At 30.8% G+C, this 20,417-nt stretch overlaps 3 protein-coding genes across 3 annotated transcripts; all 3 read right to left on the minus strand.

The window, feature by feature from the left end:
* Nucleotides 1–3,973: 3,973 nt before the first annotated feature.
* LOC112527548 (probable ribose-5-phosphate isomerase 2) lies at nucleotides 3,974–5,213 on the minus strand. Its single transcript, XM_025138251.1, has one exon. The coding sequence runs from the start codon at nucleotides 5,065–5,067 to the stop codon at nucleotides 4,273–4,275; it is 795 nt and encodes a 264-aa protein (XP_024994019.1). The 5' UTR covers nucleotides 5,068–5,213; the 3' UTR covers nucleotides 3,974–4,272.
* A 4,676-nt stretch (nucleotides 5,214–9,889) lies between these two features.
* On the minus strand, nucleotides 9,890–11,239 carry LOC112527149 (protein PIN-LIKES 2-like). Its single transcript, XM_025137599.1, has one exon. The coding sequence runs from the start codon at nucleotides 11,237–11,239 to the stop codon at nucleotides 9,890–9,892; it is 1,350 nt and encodes a 449-aa protein (XP_024993367.1).
* A 5,624-nt stretch (nucleotides 11,240–16,863) lies between these two features.
* Nucleotides 16,864–17,432, minus strand: LOC112528074. Its single transcript, XM_025138979.1, has one exon. It carries the CDS (start codon nucleotides 17,394–17,396, stop codon nucleotides 16,977–16,979), a length of 420 nt encoding a protein of 139 aa, XP_024994747.1. The 5' UTR covers nucleotides 17,397–17,432; the 3' UTR covers nucleotides 16,864–16,976.
* Between the last annotated feature and the right edge of the window lie 2,985 nt (nucleotides 17,433–20,417).

Below are 20,417 nucleotides of genomic sequence, written 5' to 3' on the forward strand. Positions count from 1 at the left end.
CCTCACTTACCGGGTAAGACTCTTGATTTTTAGCATATTCATCCGATGAGATAACGTAACTTGATAAACGCTTACCCGAATAAGCATTTGATAAAAAGCCGTTAGGCTCATAGTTTCAAGAATCCAATTGGATACCTCATGGCCCCTCTATTTTTTACTCTTATTTGAGTTTCATAATTTAATCAGTCCAAGTTTGAAGAATCTGTGCTTTTGTTAGATTTTATTATTTTAAATTACAAACTAATTTATTTAAGGAATTTTTATTAGTTGTTTAATTGATAAATGGTTGGGTGTACGTATTTTTAGTACTCTTTTTATGATCTTTTGTTACGAATTAAATTAATGTTTTACGTTTAATTATTAAACGTAATTTTTTTTTGAAAAGCAAAAAAGGAAGGACAAGGAGGAGAGCTTCGGCATGGCCGTCACCCTCACCAAGCCAACCAATAATATTAAATGTAATTTGACTATTATTTCAATAAATGAGCGAATTAATTCACGTTTACATTATTTAAATATCTACCATCTTGACTTAATGATCTAAATTCTATAATCAAGTTACGATTTAATTTATTGTTATTACGTTCCGATTGTTAAATCTTCGATAGTAAGTTTACTATTTGTAAGAACGAGTTTTATGGGTTATGTTATGAGTTAATTAATAATTAACATAAAATATTGTTACATATGTTATGTATTACTAGAATGGTACTCGTACAATGAATCTAGATGCACCTTGATTTTAATGTTTCATTTTATTCTGTCTCCGTCGATGTTATAATACGATTTTATGTGGTACTGAAAAAACGATAATGTTTTTTATTTTTTAAATAAAATATAAATTTAAAGGTATAATTTTTTTTTTTATAAAATATCAATTTTAGTATCAAATTAAAATTTTAATTTCTTTTTGTGTAATTTCTCCAATTCAATTTTGTATTATGATTTAGATTTAATAATGAAGTCGCTTAGTTTTGATTTAATGATGTAGTTTTTTATAAAGATAATAATTAGTATTTTGTTATAATCCAATAATTACCCTAAATATATTTCAAATTTTTATATTTAAAATGAGATTTTTATCTAGTATTTGATTATGTTTATTTGCAGTTAGTTACACGAATTCAAACATGAAGCTTTAATAAGTTGTACATATACATAATTTACTTGTAATTTTGAATTTAAGTAATATGAATCAATAAACGGTACTTTATGCATCAAAATAGTTTTCAAGAGTTTTTTTTTTCAAATGCTTTATAATATAATATAGATTATTGATTAACATACACTGATATCTTACTAATGGCGAGTTTTGAGCTCATAATTACTATTTTAATTACTTTTACAGAAAAACCAAAGATTTGGTTGGATTTTTTGAAATTGAATAAATAGCATAAACTAAAGAGTAAACTACAATTTTGGTCTTTCTGGTTTGTCAAAACTAATACTTTTCATTCCTGCAGTTTTGAAATTACAAGATGGCTAGTTACTTTCGCTAATGTTTGTTAAAAATTCTGTTAAAGGAACAACATTTCGTTCTTATATCGATTTTTTTTTGTTTTTTTCCCAATCAAAAATTACAGGGACTAAAATTATAAAATCAATTTTTGACCAGGTAAAAGACAGAAAAATTCAATAAAATAACAAAAATGCGTTCATTTAACAGAAACTAGAAGAGTACTGGCGAAATGCAGCGAGACACGTCTTCATTTTAATGTTCTATTTTATTATTTGTCTCTCTGTCGATGTTACAATACGATTTTATGTGTTTTTAAGAAAACAATAATGATTTTATTTTTGAATAAATATAAAATTTGAAGATATCATAAAAATTTGAAAAAAAAATATATATCAATGTTAATATCAAATCAACTATTTAAAAGTTCTCATTTTTATGTAAATTCTTTAATTTATTTTTTTATTATAATTTAATTTAAGTTTAATAACAAAATAATTTGTTTTTGGTTTAGTAACATAACATTTTATAAAGATAATAATTAAATATTCTGTTAGAACTCAATAATTATCCTAATTATATTTTAGATTTTTTTTATTTAAAATGAAATGTTTATCCTGTATTTGATTATGTTTATCTGTACTTAGTTACACGAATTCAGATATGAAGCTTTAATAAATTGTACTTACACACAATCTACTTGCAATCTTGAGTTTTAAGTAATATGCATTAATAAACAATACTTTACACATAAAAAATAGTTTTTAATTTTTTTTATCAAATACTTTATAATATAGTATAAATTTTAACGCCCATTCGAGAGAGGTCGAAACGGACCAAATTTGGATGGTATAAATAGATTTTACATTTAAATTTTACAAGTATTATTCACATTTTTATATATTATATTATGGAACATTTTTATATGAATATGAAACGGGCTGAACAAGCCCATAAATTTAATTCTAAACAAGCCCAAAAAGGGTGGTCCATTTCAAAATCCTGCCCAATGAAGCAGCCCATCTCATGGTCTGAATCTGATATTGATGACTTTAACTTCGAATAAAATCCTCAAATGGTGGTCAAGTTGGTAAAAGGACTCGATATTTTAGATAGTCGGTCCAAGTCTGAACGTGTGATTCAGGTTAATTTCTTATAAAGTGTTTAAATGTATTTGGTAGCTGGTCAGAGTAAAAACTGTTCTCAACTACAAGGGTGGTGTCTAATTGGTTTGAGCTTGGCTCCAAAGATCAAAAGTACCAGGAGGTCCCAGGTTCAAATCCAAAAATAAATAAAAATCCTCTTATGGCCATGGAGGTTCAAATGCGGTGACTCCGGGCTATCTGCAAAACAGGTGGTCGCCCTGGAATTAGTCGGCTCGTATAGCGGGTTGGATATCCAGATTAATTAAAAAAAAACTGTTTTGGTAAGTGGGAGCCTTGCAGTTTAATTATTTGCCTTGTTCATCTTCTTCTACTCCAATCTCTTGTGTTTAGTCACCATGGATCTTGATCGATATCGAGGAGAACATATGTTTTGTGCAAAGAGAATGGAATTAAACATGAACATGCAACGTCTTGTTCACTTCGGTATAACTGTTTGGTTGAAAGGAAATAGCGTACAATTTTAAAATCGTCAACTAAATGCTGAAGCAATTAAGACTGATGCCTAAATTATAGAGCGATGCCTTACTAGCCATGTCCCATATTCATAACGACATCAAAGGATAGAGATGTTTGGCTTATTAGTGTACCTCGTAACATGAAACTATCAAAACTAGGAGTCGAGCTATTAAAAACATATTAATTAGATATTAGAAGATGACTCAGGGACTATTTGACAGTTGCTGAATGGTTTTAGTGTAGAATGATTAAGTTGTCAGAATGATTAAGAGACTTTCATGATATAGTGCAAAATGAAATATAATTGTTTGGTAATTACTTACAACAAAATTAGGGCGCTGAATGGTTAAGAGAGTACCAAGATACAAAATCATTTAGAGAGTTTTACAATCATTAAGAGACATTTTTTTTGTCAAACAAGATTCACCTCTTAACAATTCAAAGGTTGTCTCTTAGTAAAAATATTAAGAGGTAAACAAACAACTCCTCAAATGTAATAACGTTAACGTTTACAGATATATACTTTTTTGAAAATAAATTTTCTAAAAAACTTCAAAAATTCACCACTTGACACTCAATGTTCATCACAACTAATTCCACAATATCTAGGTCCCAATATTAGCTAAAAGACAAAAAAGTTTTTAATTCAACCAGTTTACCGTCGCTGTTGCGAACCTAACCGTCGCAATTGCAATTATGTGTTGAATTTGATTTTTTTTTTTTGCCTTTTAGTTAGTTGCATAAATATTGCAGAAGCAACGATATTTAGATAAACTCAAAAGAGAAATGATTAGTTTACCAATTTAGATGTGGGAAATGTTGATTGATATAAAATAAATATTACATTTATGAAATTATGTTTTACTTATACGCTGATGTTTAACAATATTATCACAGTTCAAAATGATTTTTTTTACCATTTATACGTTATCCATTTCATTATACATTCAATCCTTATCAGTAATGGAATTTAACATTCCAATTGATCAGATTCCTCTAGAATCTGCAAACCAAACGCCACCTCTAAAGTGTTTGTCTAACTTTGGACATAAACAATCTTAACAAAACAACAATGAAATAGAAATGCTAATTTGCATCATTTCTTTTGATAATTTTGTCAAATTAAAGGCATAAAAATTGAAAAAATGCCAAAAGGGGGTTAGGGGAAAACATGGAACCCCATTTTCATGTTAGCTAACACTTGTTCCTAACCCTAACTCCCATCTCTCCGGCCACAATCAAAGTAGTGGCCATGTCAATAAACATCCCATGCTCCACGACGCCGGCGAGTCTCAATATTGCATCTCCGGCAGCCTTCAAATCCCCGATATCTTTCTTGAAATATAGATCGATTATGAAATTCCCGTTATCGGTAACATACGCCTTACCATTTTCCGGCGAAATGCGGAGCTTTGCAACACAACCGGCTTCTTCAAACAACGATTGAAGCTTCTGTGCTGTGAATTTCCAGCAAAAAGGCACGATTTCCACCGGCATGGCTAACCCACTTCCTCCGACGTAATCCACCAGCTTCGATTCGTCAACAATCACCACGAATTTCTTGCAACAACCCTCGATCATTTTTTCACGAAGCAACGATCCGCCACGGCCTTTGACCAAATTCATATCTGGGTCGACCTCATCTGCTCCGTCGATGGCCAAATCGAGAACTGGGTTGGTATCAAGATCCGACAGAGGTATTCCTAGAGACAAAGCCTGCTCATGGGTTTGCGTGGAAGTGGGTATTCCGATGATGTTAGCAAGCTTTCCTTGCCGGAGAAGTTCTCCGATACGGTCTATGGCGTGTTTGGCGGTGGACCCTGTTCCAAGGCCGAGAACCATGCCGGATTCGACAAACTCGACGGCCTTATAGGCTGCGATTTTCTTGAGCTCGTCTTGGGTTAAGATGCGTTGCGGTGGTGAAGGCGAAGTGGAAGCCATGAGCGCGGCGGCGTCGACTTTCTTGGATCCAAGATAAGCTAGAGCCATTTTTAACCAGAATTAATGGGAATTTGGGGATAATGTGTTGGAGCAATGGACACCAAAGGATTGAAGGTAGGATAAGAATTAGGGTTTTGAGGATCTTTGAAGATCTAAATATTTGGAAAGATGAGATTTGGGGAGAGAAACGTGTGGGGCGGGCAGGTTTTGGGGGAAACGTATTGGGGGATTTATAGGTGGAAGCATGGGAAGGTTCAGTGAAGGTCAGCTTAGAGTCGGGTCAATCGGGCCGGATTGATTTTGTCGAGAATATTCGAATTCTTGGAAATTGACTAATGGTTTGTTTGTTTACCTTTTAATAGTTCTATTAAGAGTCAGTATTTGAATCGTTAAGAGGTGAATTTTATTTTGTAAAAAAAAGTCCGTATCTTAATGATTCTAAAATTCTTTTAATGATTTTGCATCTTGGGTCTCTCTTAACCGTTCAGAGCCCTAATTTTATTGTAAACAGTTATCAAACAATTATATTTTATTTTGCAATATATCATGAGAGTCTGTTAATCATTCTGACCACTTAATCATTCTGTACCAAACCATTCAGCAACTACCAAACAACCCCTAAAATAACTGTTCCTCGTTTAGCCATTCCTCTTCTAGATTTACTTAAATATAACAATGTCCGTCACTTTTACGTCTACAACTAAACGGACATAATTAAAAGATTTGAAAGAAATTAAAATTGTAGACCTGACCATCGAAATTATAGACCTTGTCATTGTTATTGCAGAACTGGATCAAATTTGATTATTTTTTTGTCTTTTAGTTACGTCTGTAAATAACAGATGTAATGATATTTAAATAAATCATGAATAAAAATATTAGAAAACTCGTTTATATAAAAAATTATTATTTTAATTAATTTCCCTCCGATTTATTACATTGAAATAAATGAATATATAATATATAAATATTACTTCAATAAAGACATGCGAACCCAGTTATGTGGCGTTTCGTTTGGAGGACTCCGAAGAAAAATTAAAAGAATATATTTTAATATTTTGGATTTATTTTTTAACAAATAAAATTATTAAAATTTTCGAAAATATTCAAACAATTTATTTTACAGCCATTTTTAAGGACATATTCCTAAAATATGTCAAACCAACTCTTCTAATTTAAAAAAAAATTGAGATTTATTTTTAATTATATTTTGTATTCTTATTTTCTCATATTTATTTATAACTTTGTTATATTTATCATACATAAACTGTATATTAAAATGTATTAAAAAATATGTTTCTTATTTTATAAATTATATTATTATAATTGTCTCGTTAATATATTTCAAATGAGCCTAAATGTATCAAAAATAATATTTACGTATTTATGACATTTAATAGGGTTAAATGTATTAAATAACAATCTACTTTCATAAAATTTCTTATTATAGCATTCTACTTTTGTTTTTCTTTATTACAGCAATGTACTTTCAAATTATTTTTTATTAAGGCATTGTACTTTAAAAAATCTACCCATAATAACAATGGGTAACCTGTTACCTTTTAAACCGGTTAACTCTTTGACTTTATTGCTTGTGTGGTTTTAAAAAGGTGATGTGGATGACACATTATTTTGATGACTTAACTAAAATTAAAATAAAACTTTATTTCAAATTATTATTAGTGATTTTCATTTTTTATTGCTATGATCTAAAAAAATATTCAATTTTTTACTTTTTCTTATTAAGTTGCATTCAAATTAAATATTCTTAGAGTAAAATATTTATTAAATAAATATGAAACATTATTTTCGAGATATATTTTGTTTATAAAAAATGTAACTTTTCTTATTTTATGTTGTTCAAATAWATACATATCTTTTAAAGTTATCTTTAAAATATTAATGAAATAAATTGTTATCTACAATTTTTTAATATTGTTATATTAATAAATTTTCAAAAAAATATAATTAATTTAATATATTTATACGTCAAGTAAAAAGTTTTTGAACAAATATAATATATTTTTTAAAAGATAATATTTTTTTGGTAAAATATAAACAATTCTTTTTTTATTTTTTTTCAAAAAACACTTATTTTTTTAAAAATATTAGCGAGATAAGTTGTGTTCTACTAGTTTTATTGATATTGGTATATTAACGAATAATATAAAAAAATTTAAATTCATTTAATACATTTATTAAATAACATGTAAAATATCTAAATATTAAAATTAAAAATACAGTGTTTAATAAAAACTAGTAGATGCTATAATAAAATAATTTTGAAAGTACAATGATGTAGTAAGTAAGTCACATCATTATAGTACATGTGGACAACCTACATGGACAATGAGGTGACATGGAAACCTAGTATAATGGGTAAATTTAAATCAAAAGGTTACCCAATGCTATAATGAGTAAATTTTTCAAAGTACAATGTCCTAATAAAAAATAGTTTGAAAGTACATTACTGTAATAAGAAAAACTGAAAGTACAATGCTATAATAAAAAATTTATGAAAGTAGATTGCTATTTTGTGCATTTTGCCCTATTTAATAATATGATTCAATTCAAAAATATTCGATATTGGTCTCGTTTTGAAGATATTGATGAAACGATCAAGATGATGTAATTCAAAAAAATTGAACATATATTTGATGTATTTTAATTAATATACAGTTTATGTATGATAATGTGATAATGATGTAAAATGTAAAATAAAAAATAAAAATAATAAGAATATAAAGTAATCAAATACTGATTACAATAGTATAAAATTGTAAATATTATTATTTTTCTTTTTTTTTTATTACAAAAGTTGGTTAGATTGGTTTTTTTTTGTCAATTTCCCTAAACTTTTTTAACCGTAGAAAAAACAATAATATATTTTTAATTAATCTGGATATCCAATTCGTTATGCGAGCCGACTAATTCCAACTGACTACACAATAATATTTTATATTTTAAATAATTAAGTTTCCGGTCAAGTTTTTGAACCAGGTCCTTACATTTATGAAACGAAAAAAATATATCACTTCTTTATCGGTGTATTAGTTGATCACTAATAAAAATAATAATTATATACTTTTGTCATCATCCATTATTTAGTTTTTTAGACTTGAATAAAAATCATAAATTACTATTTGAAAACTCTAATTTATTATTTTCCTACAAATTACGTTAAAAGGGTAATTTATTTATTTCTCAGCGTCGAGTTCTTTTATCCCGAACTAATTTGTTTTTTATTTTTAATTTCTTTTCGGGTATGGGAGAGTACGTCCATCTTGTTGTATCTATAGATTGGTGAAGTCGGTATGTACATTTGTTGCGTGTTCCCTCCCGTAAAACTCTCATTTTAACTTCATTTTATGAAACTATTATTTCAATATGTGCTTAACATACAAATGAGGTTAAAATAGTCAATTTTAACATTCAGACTGTTTATTCAGTTAAATAGTCCAACAAAAATTTATACATAAACTTAATAGAAAATCAACTGAATAACCTAAGTATAGAAAACCATACACAACTTAATTCATACATAAACTTAATAGAAAACCAACCGAACAACCCAAGTATAATATCAAAAGAAGTATAGATTTATGGACCATAGAAATGCATAAAAGATAGAAAAATATTCCTTCCAATAAATTTATAAAACCCCATTCTTTTTAGTTATTCATATGCACGCATGTTGAATAGTTATACAAACTAAACCATAAGGTGTTGTTTGATTGGTTTGAGCTTGGCTCCAAAGATCAAAAGTACCAGTAAGTCTCAGGTTCAAATCCAAGGAGAAATAAAAATCCCCTTGTATCACGGAGGTTCAAATGTGGTGACTCCAGGCTATCTGCAAAGCAGGTGGTCGTCCTGTGATTAGTTGGCTCGCATAGCGGGTTGGATATCAGGTTAATAAAAAAATAGTTATACAAAATATAATTTGCTTTTTCATATTTTGAATTCAGCAACAAGTTCTAATCTTTGTGTCAATCCTCAACTTTGAAGACAATTGAAGATGAAAAATACAGCAAAAATGAGGAAATTGTGTTGAATAAGAAGTTGGAAATTTCATATGGGTTTGACTTTGACCATGTTTTCAAAGTATGACCAATGACAGAAAGATATATCTATGACTATGGGTCAATAGTATTCCAATTGAACCATGCAATTTGACTTGCCAAACTAATTCAAATTGATCAAACTAAATCTAAGCAGCCATCTGCAGGAAGAAATGCATATCTGCACACCCTTTAAGGCTTTCACTTCTTCAAAAACTACCTTTGTGCAAATCTAGAAAAGAGCGACTCGTTCATCATAATCTTGACATACCGAAATATTTTGTGGTTATGCAGTTGATTTTTCCAAAACTATTCGTTCTTGAAAATGCAATTGTTTTGTTTCCATTTCTCGGATGTTATGGTTTATCTACCATAAATGTCCTGGAAACTGTATGGCCATGCAAATCGACATCATTATGCAAGCGATCATCTTTCACCAATGCATCATATAATGAAGCTTAGTTAAAATCATCATGGAAGTAAAGATTTTGCGACAACATAGGTCATCAAGATGTGATCTTGTCAAAGTTATATAACAGTACCAAACAAATAAACAAAATCCCAGAAAATTTAATCTCATTCCAGAAAACCCCGAAAAAATTGTTAACAACATTGTTGCTGAAGTAGTAAGAAACGGTACCTGAGATTTAGTTTCTGGTCCTGCAATCGGTCCTATACGCCTCCATTGTTGCATTCATCAAGAGGTTCTTCTTTTCCATCGTTCATCAGAAATCCAATTAGCTTATTAGGAAGCCCAATATAACTTGCATACATTTGTATATATACATGTATGCATGTGTATAACTACTTCCTCAAACAAGTGGAAGCAGTTTAGAGTAGATGAATATGTAAAAAGAAAGTGAAAAGAGTGCGAATAAATGTTGCCAAAACAGAAGTGCTGAGGATTCGGTAACAGCATAACCTCTCATTCTGGCCACCGCTCCCAGAAGAATGGCACTTGGGGTCGCATACTGCAACAAGAGCACGTATCCATAGATAGCATCAGTGGCAACACGAAGATGCATCTTACCAGCCAAAGCCACAACTCCGATTCCTAATAATGGAAGCACTAATAATCTAGCCACGGTTACACCAATGGTTGTTTTCAGTCCAAGTTTAGAGTCGTTTGGTCCCTCAGCAAGCATGCCGCCCAAAATAAGCATGACTGAAGGAACCATGGCACCACCCAAGATCGCTAAACTATCTGTTATGAAACCAAGGGGCGCATCTTGTCCAAAAACAAAAGCTTTGGCTTGAGGGATCGAACCTATGATTATAGCTAACAGAGAAGCTATTGTTGGAGGTTGAATAATATTTTTGATAGGAGTCCTTTCTGCAACAAGTCTCATCTTTTGGACCACTTTTGGCTCAGCAAAGCACCTTATGGATTCAGTATTGGTTTCATTTTCATGTGCTTGTATTTCTTCATCATCTGGAGGGTTAGGAGAGGATTTTGAACCACTAAAGAAGCTTTTAAAGGTATTGGCAAAAACCGGTGTTCTTGAAACTTCAGTTTCCTCAATGCCACCAAGCCATTCTGCTTCCACAACCAGAGGCCTACATGGAGTATCCATGCCATTTTCAACATTTTCTTCTTCAATGATCTCATAGTATTCCATTGGAGGCTCCATCATATGATAAACGAGAGTGTAAACAAGAACGACAGATACCCATTGCGCCAAAGAGACATAAGCCACACCTCTTTGGTGGCAATGTGGTCCAAATGGATTATCTTTATTATGACAAAGTGAACCCAAGATAGCAATGGGGAGATTACCGGTGTTCCCACAAGCAGTCATAACTATGGTGAATCTCACAAACTGCGGCGGCGGGCGGCATAGCAACACAACCACGATACCCAACAAGAACCCTAAAACAGTGCTGATTAACACATTCACAGGGATGAACCACCAAAGAGCAAGGTTATGTAGGGTAATTGATCGCCCCAAATCATTAAATATAAGGCAGGGTAAAAAGAGAGCAAATACAAGCTTGCTTAGTAGCTTAAATGTGGATTTGGGGATGATTTGGGTTTTTTGATGAGCAAGTATTAATCCTATAATTGTTAGAGACAAAAGCTTTAACAATGGCACCACCGCACTTAACAAATCTTGTGGAATCGGCTTCATGCCACTATGTAATCCAATTAATAACCAATGCATTTTCTCTTATATCATGCCCTAAATACAAACCTTCAATGTGTTCTGCAATTCATGAAGCAAAGCTAACAATTACATTCCTCATAAACCAAAATTCAAAATAAATCTACAAGTTTCTGTAAATTTGACGATGATAAATCCAAAATCGTCGTGTTTTCATGGAATTGATGAACGATGCATCGTAAATACAAGATGAAACTAAATTTTTACAGATTCTTACACCGTCCAACAAAAATCAATAGATTACAAATGACGAACACATACGTAACAGAGAACCAAACTAATCATCAATTAATTGGGCAAATAATGAGATTATGTTACCTCAGCAGAACAGCGATCAAGACATATATATCATTTTGACAATACATTTGTGAAACTGACGCTTGCATGTGTTCTAGGGTTCGTCGATTTTTACTCCTTTTGGTTGTCGATTTCTTTGGTTTGTTCATCCATGTTTCTACAAGTTTTCATTTTAAGTTTGTTTTCAAATAAATCTTGATGAATAATTTATAATTATAAGTGAATTACCCTTTTTTACCATGCACTTTACACATTTTAACACTTTAAGTCCCTAAACTAATATAATTATGAAAAACGGTCCAAAGGTTTGCATTTTTTAGCACTTTGAATGGAGTATTCAATTTATTTGCAAACTCTATGTATGATTTCGTTGATTTCTAACAGATATGTTCCATTAAAATGTAATTTCAAATCAAGCATCTAATACTTGTGCGGTTCAAACCAACAAATCTGAACCAAAGTGACTATCGTTAACATCCATGTCTTCTCTCACTTTTCACAATCATCGCATGTCATCGTCAAAACCCCTGAACTGTCATCGACAACTCCCTTTTCTCTACATCGTTGATAAGGCCCATAAAAAGCACCAAAGAGCATTTGGTCTGTCGGTATCCAGATTACTGGTAGAGCTCAGCCTTCTAACAACTTAGAAATATTATATATTTCAAAATGCTCATAAAGGACTAAAACCCAGAATAAATGACATGATTGCAAACTTAAGTTGCTTCTTACTCGACGAAAAATATTCTAAAAGTTTGATGGTTTTTATAAGCATCGTCATGATGTGAGATTTTGATCAGGACACTCATAAATTCGAAGACCCTCCGAATATTTTTGGAGCCCAATTACAAGTATTTTGATTTTTGGTCCATGTTTTAGTTAAATGTTTCGGCATTCTCCCTCATTTTAGCCCATTTGGGCTAATATAAAGTCCTAGTAATTTAGCACAATGTCCCAATCCTTTTACTGTTCTACCAGATTTACCGATTCATTGATTTCCAATTACGTCTATATATTTACAATCCCTTCTTCTTAGTCTCTAATATGAATATTGAACTCTCATAGTCAGCTAGTCACGTTCATCTTTGCTTTTCCGATGGTTTGTTTTATGATTAAAGCACCAAATACAACCATGTTTACGAATCTTTCTCGAGCAGCCTCTCCTACAATTCTGTTGACTGTGTTCATCGTGATATTAATTGTCACTGTTCAAAGCATTATAGACCTTTGATTTCACGTAGAAAAGTTGAGAGTTGATGGAAGTTTTGGCTTTAGAATCGAGCTAAAATGTTTCTTGAAAAATTGAGGTAAATCACGGTTGGTAAACTTTTATATTTTAATCTTTCAAGTAAACGACTCATTAGTTTATAGACCTGATTGAAGATTTTGCACCAATTAATGCTCGAAAAATGATTCTACGTAAGTAAATTTTATATGTTAATTCGTCATTTTAAGACATTTTTTGTTATTTTAATTTGTAAGACTTTAATATAACATATGGTATGACATGGGCGGACCTACCTAAGTGGCATGGGTGGCACGTGTCACCGTATTATTTATCCGCTGAAGAGTAAAAAATTTAGGTTTGTGAACGGTGCTACCGTATCGTTCTAGAAGGTGCTACTGTATTTTCCTCAATTCTATAAAAAACATGTTTTTTGTAATTATTTTTTTGGTATATATTGACAGGTTTCAAAAGATAAAGACGCGTCAGGTTCAAGTTTATGAGTTGTTTATAGGTCCTATAAAAACCATATTTTTTGTAATTATTTTTAGATGTATATTATATTATATTAATTATATGGTGCCACCGTCTGAAAAAAATTATGGGTCCGTCCCTGTGGTGTGAATTCTTATACTTTGTCTTGGTACAAATATAATAAGACCTATAAAAAGATTGAAACGGCCCTAATTTTTCACACAGCATTATAAAGTACACACATTGAATCTCTTTCATCAATATGCATGCATTTATCTCAAGTATTTTAAAACACGTTATCTGAAATCTCTTTTATACTTCACATACAAGCTTTTCATGTGCGTAGATTACGCACAGTTATTATGATTCACCGACATGATCCTTTTTGTCGTGCTCTTACGATAAACTTCTAACACGACACCCCCTACTTTGTTGTGTTCTCACGACAAAGTTTTAGCAAGTAAGAACCAATCTTGTTCTATGACGAACTTTTATACGAACGAATAACGACCTTCAAACAGCCACTACCATTGTTAAGCAAATCCATAATAAGTTCACATTCGTGCATTATTAGACAAATCGATACAAGCATTAAATCTTTCTTAACAAGCATAATATAACATGAACGGAAAATAATATGATATAAAACTCCTCCAAAGAAGCTTCTTGAATGGTCAACTGTATAGTCAACTGGCATCCCTATGGTTATTTTAGTAATTCAAGACAAATTAATATGAATTTAGCATGTGAATTAATGATTAATTAAATAACCATAGATCCAACTTTGTAGGTCCAATAAGAGTCCAAAACCCATCTCCAAACTCCAAAGAGCAACATAACCAAGCAAAACAGTGGCCCATAAATAATATTCATTAAGATCTTTTTCTGGCCCAATAGTCTGACTAGCTCAACAATTAGGGTTGTAAATGGGTTGGGTTGATTGGGTTAAAGGTTTTTGAACAATTTAATTTAATGTTTGCGGTTTAAAAAATCTTAACTCAACCCAACTCAACCCAAACCGTGCAGATTGGTTGGGTTGACGAATTGAAACTTTGTTATATTATTTTACAATCTAGCAAAATGTTTATGTTTAAACGAAGTAAAATCAAAATGATAACATATAAAAAAAGAGTAACAAACCCAAAAAGAAAGTTGAAGTTTCATGCAAATAAGAAAGTAAAATTATGGTTGATCTTGTAATATAATTTTGAATATAGTTAATTATGGATTGATCTAATTTCTAATGTGTATATGTTAGTCAAGGGGTTAGAAATCATATGAAATCTATAGCATAGAAGTGCATCTGGTTCATTGGGTTGGGTTGGATTCAAATAATCATAACCTAATTTCAACCCAACAGATATAGATTGGCTTAATTTTGTATCAACTATGCCTCTGGCTACCTTAGGTTGAGTTTTTTAGGTCTTTTTGGGTTGGGTTGGTCGGGTTGATCAATATGTTGGGCATCCCTACCAACAATAGCTTTGGTCTTGACATCTTTAACAAAATTTCTAAAATATTAGATTAAGTTTTTACTCCTAAAGATTCTTCAAAAGTTTCCCATAAATACTATACAGAAAATAGGAGGATTTGGATGAAAATCAAAATTAAATGATAAAAAAGAAATTTTATTTTTTCTTATTATTTCTGTGAGATTGAGAATTAAGTTGAGAAGTATAAGAAGGGATTTTCACCCTTAGATGAGATGCAACGAGATGTATCAGATCAATCTTTGTATCAAACGTTATTCATGAGTGAGTTTGAGATTAAAGGTGATTAAGGGTTCAGATCCCTTCTTATGCTTCTAATTTTTAACTATTTTTCTCAATACTATCATTCGTCTGAAGTTGAAGTATTATTATTTCATATAAATCTAATTTGAAAGTTTGTAAGCTATTAAATGTATTGAATATTTATAATAATATAATTAATATTGAAATCTTCAAAATAAAGAAACTATTGAAATTAAATGTAATTTCTTTTGAAGATTTTAATTTATGTTTCTCTATTTATGAAAAAGAAACATCGAGAATTATTTTTTATTATTATTTTAAATTCCAAGAAATATATAATTATTGTATAATTTTCAAATAACGTACTTCATCTTGTAAGAATACAGAGTAAAATATATGGTTATCATGAGATTCAACTCACACCTCCATACATATTCAGTTTATCACATGATCAAAACCGAAGGCTTTAACCACTTGAGTCATGTCGCACTGGTTAAGCCTCAAGGGGATGTAGGAAAAAATCTCATCTATCTTGAGTTCGGATCCAGACGCTACCAAAACTCTTGAGGTTGTGGAGGTTCACCTGCGATAACTCCAAACAATTCGTGATCTTTCAGGGAATTAATCAGTGCACATAACCTGGCCTGAAAACCCACGATTACCCAAAACAAGATCCGAAGGTTTTTAATCTACTAATTAATCTAAGTTGACTTCCAACACTTTCCACGTTACAAAAAAAATGAAGTATTGAATATTTATTTTAGTTTCTCCGTATTTTAAACATGTGCAAATAATAAAAATCAACTCAACGACTTACAAAACATACTATTTTTTTACAAATAAACGTTATCTCAATTTGTCTTTGATGACGACGCAAGTCACAATCAGTTAACATCAAATCAGAAACAACTTTTTCCATGTGATTGAAAATACAACTGATTGTGAACTTTCAGTATTCGATTTTAATTAATTTATACTTTTCGAATGTTTTTAATGAAAAAAATATACATGTATATGACATGTGTTTCAATTAAATCTGAATTAATATACATGTAATTATTATCTAATAACTCATATTTGGATTATTTTACAAATAAACATTAATAATATAATTTTAAATACAAATTGATCAAGTCATTAACATTTCAAATAGCAAAGAAAGCCCATGTTTGTGTGTCTATACTCTTATATACATACACACAAGTAATATATACATATATATACATAGATTTGGGATCATGTCAGACCAAGGGTTTTTCGTGAGACCCGTAAGACCAATTCTCAACCCTTGGATTAAATCTACAATCTGAACATTCATAATCACAAAATTGTCACGAGACTTCTCAATAATCACAAAATTGTCACCGTGCAACTTTAGACCATTAGATCATTAGCTTATAAAGTTGATCAATGAACATAAATTGGTCTTTCGGGTCTCACGAAAAACCCTTGATCTCACGTGAACCCAACCCTACATACATATATATTGGGCACAGTCTGTGCTTGACTATGCTATGTCTGACTCGACTTATGCATTGATTGAGCTAGGGGTAAAACGTCTTTGGGCACCGGTTGTAGCCCCTAGTCACATCTTTTATAGTTAAGACAAGGATGATAACAAATCGTCTTTGAACGCTTAGCTTTCGTTTTTGATCAATGAAAACATTTTTAACAAATATCATAACAGTTATTCGCTTTTTATAAATCCACAAATACAATTAAAGAGTTTAATTTTGGTAGATTTTACTAATGGTTGATTTTGTTATATCATATAGACTAAAAATGTTTTTTTCATGTCTGATTACTGTCAGCTACTTAAGTCTCAATTTGTGCTGACATCAGTATATTACTTTGTATTAATAATAAGTGGGAAAAATTCATATTGACAGCTTAGCTAATAAACACCCAATTTACATTAATAATCCATTTTATAATAACTAAAAACATAAGATTTAAAACATAATCTTATATATCTACAAGAATTTAAGCACAAATCTTTAAAATTTGATCAATGCAATAATCCATTCAAAACCATCTTAGCAACCTCCACAGCATTAGAAGCAACCACGACAGTCGACACTGGCACACTTAACATAATCAAAGCCATCAAACCAAGAGCCAGACTCGGCCTTGTATTCATCAACCCCGATTGCAGTACCCCCATCACTTCACAAATGTAAGCATCGTAGCTCGTGTAGCAGCTTTTCTCCCAGCCCATCCAATCAGAAGGCGGCTCGTAATCCTGTTCAATCATCTTCATCTCATGAATCCTCTTCCTTAAAACGATCATGCTTTCGTCCACCATATGACCATTGGCGTCTCGTTTTGACGCAAACACTAGGAGTCCGGTGTGGGGTTTAGGGTTTCGCGTTTTGAGAATAGGCCGGGATGAGAGGAATGGGGAGTGAGGGAGAATTGATGATGCCATTGAATTATGAAGAGAAGTTGTGATGAATTATTTGTGTTTTGAGGTTTGTGGTGGGGGGGGGGGATTATTTATAGGGGGTGGAGTGAAGAAATAGAAAATGTTGAGGGGGTTGATTGAATAAATGGAAAACGTGTGTTAAGGGGCACTTGCTCAGCCACCTTTGCGCGTTAAGGTTCCTTGTTATTAATGTCGGCAAATACTCAGAAAAGTTGCTTTTTTTGTATTTGTTTATTTGTCAACTATAATGCAAATTCAGTAGTGGGGTCCACGTGATTGTCGTAATAGATAATCCCGTGTGTTGAGTCTACATGCTAACGCGGTGTGGTTTCACCTTATTTTCCAATAAATTTGTAAAAAAAATTATTTGTTCATTTAAATGAAATAAAAATTAAAAGAAATGTAATAGTGCGTTACAAAATTATAAACTACTAATAACTTACGTATAATTTACTTGTAATCTTAGATTTTAAGTAATATGCATTAATACACAGTACTTCATGCATAAAGAATGATTTTTAAGATTTTTGTCAAATACTTTATAATATAATATAAATTTGTACTTAATAATTTATAAATGTCGTATTAGAAGTGTGTATAAAGTCAAGTGATCTTATTGGAACCGATCGATTCAATTAGAACCGTCGGCAATAGTCAATTATAATTGAATTGAATGAGATTGAAAATTTCAACGTCCAATTTGAGTTGTTCGGTTTTTTGGATGATAGTTCAAAACTAACCAAAACCGAGTGAACTGAACCAACTTTAGTACCAACGATAATCGAGATATTGAATTTTTAAAACTATTACCTAACTCTTTTAAAGAGAGTGTAGTTATTATTTATTTAACTATACTATATTTTGAATGATTAAGTCTTTAAACTATTTTTTTGAACAGATAAATCTTTGAAATTTATGAAATCGAACAAATAAATTTTTAAATTTACTAAAACCTAAAAAAAAACCCAACAAACTTTAATATTTTGAGCGATTAGGTTTCTGGACATGAACAAATTAATCCTTATACTTATAAAATAAAAACAATATATTATTTCTCAATCGATGTATCAAGGTCAGTAACTGAATACAGTAATCCAATAAAAAAATGATTATATACCATTTTCATTATTCATTATTTATTTTTCAGACTCAAATAAAAATCATAAGGAAATCTAATAATTAAAACAACATGATCATAATAAACATTTGTGATTATCATTCTAAATCTGAATAATAAACAATGGTTAACAAAAATTGATGTATTTTTGTGTCTTACCAGTCTATTGTATTTTTCTACTGATCTGTTGATACATAAAAAAAGAAAACGATAATTATTTTTTCATTTATAAAACGTAAGGACTTATTTATTTACAAAAGTATTCAATAACCTGATCGTTTAAATATGAAAATTTATTGAGTTTTTCTATGTTTTGATTAATTTGAAAATTTATTCGTTTAATTTCATATAGTTTAAAGACTCATTTATTATAATAAAAAAATTAAAGATTTAATTCCTCAATATCTAATAGTTTTTGATTTTTTTGGATTTTCTCTTGTATTTTTTTAAGGGGTTGTTTACCTAATGTTTATCCGGATAAATGTTTACCGGCAAAATTCAACACTATTACTTACTTACTGGGTAAGATTTTAGTCCACCAAAAGAGTAACATGTCTAACAAATTACCTAGTAAACACTAACTGTGTTAAGAGCCGTTGTCCTCACTTACCAGTTAAGATTCTTAGGAGTCGTTTACCAAACACTTACCTCAGTAAGCATTTATCGGTAAAATCCAATATTATCGTTTACTTATCGGGTAAGATCTTAGTCAACAAAAATTGCATCTTATATAACAATTTACCCGGTAAGCGCTAACCATGGTAAGAGTCATCATTCTCATTTACCGGATAAGACTGTTTGTCTTTATTTCGTTCTTACCGGATAAGATTCTTGATTATTGCTTTATTCATCCAGTAAAGTAATATGACTTGATAAACACTTATCCGAATAAATATTTGGTAAACGGTACCTAAAACCAAATCCGTTTCAAATTGACACATGTTATAGGGTTGTACATAAAGTAATCGGTACCGTGTCGCATGGGAGCATATCCCTATTGGATTGGGTGGTGAAAGAGGTCGGCGGATCGCATCTAATTGGAAGTTGTGCTGTTTATACTAAAATTAGAATCTTTCCAAATCGTAAATAAAATAGACGGCCGTAACGTCACGGAAAACAGGGAGGACTCATCTTCACCCGTTTAAAACTAATTATTATTTTTTTTAATCTGGATATCCAATTCGTTATACGAGTTAACTAATTCCAGAACGACTATATGATTTGCAGATGGCTCGGAGTCACCGTATTTGAACCTCCATGGTCACAAGAAGAATTTTATTCCTACTTGCATTTGAACCTGAGACCTTCTTATACTTTTGATATTTAGAGTCAAGTTCAAACCAATCAACACCATTTTTGTGGTTAAATAACTACTATTTTTAAATCTTTTTTATTTTTCACATACTAAATTTGAAATTTATGTGAAAATGAATCATTGAACTTATTGGGTGTAAATTATACAAGACAAACTTGTGAGCTACTAGAGATCGACTCGATCGAATATCAGTCAACACTCGACTTGAATTGAGTTCGAGCTTCAAACGAGTTCAAGTTTAAAAATTGTAATCGAGTTCAATTCGAGTTTAGTTTTTAACCATACACGGGTTTTAGAGTTGAGTTCGAACTTGAGAAATGACTATCAAGTTCGAATCAAGTATATTGATACTCGAACTCGACTCGCATTATTACATCCCTAGTCATCGTTCTTAAATTTTAAAGAAGTTCGGTTTATTGATTGATGTTGTAAGTCTTTGGTTGTTAATAATTTCGTTATTAATTATTGATAAAATTGAATATTTCATATTTTTTTTAAAAACCACATAAACCTGTAGAGAAAAGACCAAGTGCTTTTACAAGTAGTAGAACCATCCGAAACAAGTTGACATGAAACAAAACTAATTCGAATT

This window comes from Cynara cardunculus (assembly GCF_001531365.2).
Source record: "Cynara cardunculus var. scolymus isolate 2C chromosome LG 15, CcrdV1, whole genome shotgun sequence".
Classification (NCBI taxonomy): domain Eukaryota; kingdom Viridiplantae; phylum Streptophyta; class Magnoliopsida; order Asterales; family Asteraceae; genus Cynara; species Cynara cardunculus.

Coding starts and splice junctions, on each gene's coding strand:
- LOC112527548 (XM_025138251.1), bottom strand. CDS start 5,067: ATGGCTCTAGCTTATCTTGGATCCAAGAAAGTCGACGCCGCCGCGCTC.
- LOC112528074 (XM_025138979.1), bottom strand. CDS start 17,396: ATGGCATCATCAATTCTCCCTCACTCCCCATTCCTCTCATCCCGGCCT.
- LOC112527149 (XM_025137599.1), bottom strand. CDS start 11,239: ATGCATTGGTTATTAATTGGATTACATAGTGGCATGAAGCCGATTCCA.